We start from the raw sequence: 2,465 nt of genomic DNA, 5'->3' as shown, positions 1-2,465 counted from the left end.
TGGAATTTATAGAATAGGTATTTTAAACATAATGGAATACGTTTTTGGAAAATCTTTCTCATATTAAAAGATTCGCACATCAAAATTTGCAACTTTAAATGATTAATATCGCGAGTTTAAAAAAAACAAATAATTAAAATCTAATTTTATCGGAAATTTCTGTGGACACCGGGATAGGGCATGGGGGGTCAGGCCAGTCCTAAACGTTTTTGTCCCCCAAACATGCCCTCTTATTTTTGATGGCACATGAACAAAAATACCCCCCCCCCCCCATTAGCTTTCTCAAATCTGTTTATCCCCTCTCAATTGTTATTTCCTGTCTACAGGCCTCTTTACCTAACCATTAATGCTCATGTTACATACAATATTTATTATCGTTATCTAAACTTTATTACACAATACCGATATAACAATACACTTACATAAATTATTAACTAAACTAATTAATACTATTATAACGTATTTGAGAATATTCTTTTTCTAGCTTTGGCCATATGATCGATTTTATGGAACGTCCTTCCAATGTCAAATCTACGCTTTTATCCGCATTGACGACCTTACAATTGACGGCTTCATTGTGCGTATTTAAGATTACGATAGAATAATTATGGTCGGTTTCAAAGGCTATGGCTAAAAATTTGCTCTTTGTATTATTGGACATTTCCACGTCGATTCGGACAGATCCCCTAGGTATGAATTTCGAAAAATGGCCCAAAAAATAAAACATGGGTTGTTTGTAAAACTCGTCTTTCGCCACGTTGAATATGACGGGGCTATCGACAAAGTTCCCGACCCAATTAGGGCCCCCATTTAAATTCAACATTATGTTCCAGTCGGTCCAGCCCGAGAGCCAATTAGTCAAACCCTGCATAATATCTCTCCCGTATTTCTCCCCTCGACTCCAATCGCCCAATTTGACGTTGTTTTCCCAAGGGAGGGATCCCGTGCATGCTTCGGAAGATAGTATAAAATAATTTGGGTAATCCAAATGTACCAACGATTGAATTTTTGGGGATATGAAATTTAGATACCAATGCAGGGCTATCCCCTTGACGCATTCCGTACTTCCGTTCAGTTTACCGAGTATCTGGTCAGCCCATTTTCTGATGAAAGGTCGATTATCATCCAATATCATAACGGCGAGTTCCGGAAGGAAACCATTCGATTTTAGCAAAGGACACAAATAATTGAGGACGAAGTCGGCCCCCGTTTCGGGAGTAAAATGCATCGACTGAAACGGGTATTTTGTATTGTAACCGTCCTCGGGTTCATTTTGGGCCGTTATACCCCATATTTTAATACCATAACTTTCGTAAGCTTTTAAAAATTTGACGAAGTAATTGGCCCAAGTTTTGAAATAGTTTGGTTCGTTGATCAAAGGACCACCAATCATGGAATCGGTAGATTTCATCCAGCCGGGAGCACTCCAGGGACTAGCGTATACCTTGATATCTTCCCGGGTCAAATTCAAGATTTCATGTATCATGGCGATCTTGTGATGCGTGTCCTCGACGGTTAATTCGAAGTGAGTAAGGTTAAAATCATTGTCATGATCATCGTAAGAATAAACGTGGGTAGAAAAGTCACAGCTGGCCATAGGAATCCGGATCATGTTATAATTGATACCCAATTCAGAATAATAGGATCTCAAAAAGGCCGATTTAGTAGGACCCGTCATGTTGTAGTAATTTAAAACGACTGCATCTGTAATAGCGCCGCCGAATCCCAAAATGGATTGATATTTTTTGCGAGAATCGATCGTGAGTACGACAGAGCCGTCATTATCATGTTGCGGCCCGCCATAGTTAATAAAGGTATGCTCGCTTTTGCTGAAACGCAATCCAGATTGAGACGATGTATAAACCAATACCTTATTCCCAACCACACGTTCGGGTAGGCGGAAATAATCGCAATAAGTAGCGTTACAAACGCATACCATCATATTTTCACCGTAGTATCTTGCATTGCAATTCGTAGTTTGTTCATTAGTCAGTATAAGATCGCAGAATGATATCGTCAAAATAAGGCATATTAGTAGTAAAAGTCGGGGTCGACCAAATTTCATTCTAAATATATATGATTATAACTTTTAAATTATTACTTAAATAATAATTTCTAAAAAAAATATAAAGTACCTTACTAATAATATGTAAAATCAATAAAATTAAAATAATAATGAATGAGTTAATTCATCCCTTCTCGAACTCCGACATCATCTTAAGTACTGATTAAAGATATTTATATAATATAAACAGCTGGATGAGTAATATTATAAAAATCTATTCATTTATTTTTAAAAAAAATTTTCGAGATGAAAATTATTGTAAAACATTTTTTTAATCAGTAAAATTGCAATCGCAATACGAACTGGCTGTCTTAAATTTAATTTCTATTTTGGCAAAATTAAATGATACTTCAAAGCGACTTAACCTGCTGAGTGTATCAAAAATTTTCATTTTACCCTG

General features: G+C 36.3%; 1 protein-coding gene across 1 annotated transcript; it reads right to left on the bottom strand.

Annotated features, from left to right (window-relative positions):
* Nucleotides 1–439: 439 nt before the first annotated feature.
* Nucleotides 440–2,020, bottom strand: LOC135930105 (lysosomal acid glucosylceramidase-like). The gene has a single exon (XM_065466891.1). The coding sequence runs from the start codon at nt 1,940–1,942 to the stop codon at nt 440–442; it is 1,503 nt and encodes a 500-aa protein (XP_065322963.1). The 5' UTR covers nt 1,943–2,020.
* Nucleotides 2,021–2,465: the final 445 nt, after the last annotated feature.

The sequence above is a fragment of the Gordionus sp. m RMFG-2023 genome, chromosome 5, assembly GCF_954871325.1.
Source record: "Gordionus sp. m RMFG-2023 chromosome 5, tfGorSpeb1-WG-v2, whole genome shotgun sequence".
In the NCBI taxonomy this organism is placed as follows: domain Eukaryota; kingdom Metazoa; phylum Nematomorpha; class Gordioida; order Chordodea; family Parachordodidae; genus Gordionus; species Gordionus sp. m RMFG-2023.
Note: the sequence above shows the minus strand (reverse complement) of the source record. Positions and strands in the feature narration are given on the sequence as shown.

Bases quoted from the DNA above. Each gene is read 5' to 3' on its own strand.
- LOC135930105 (XM_065466891.1), bottom strand. From the start codon at position 1,942: ATGATGGTATGCGTTTGTAACGCTACTTATTGCGATTATTTCCGCCTA.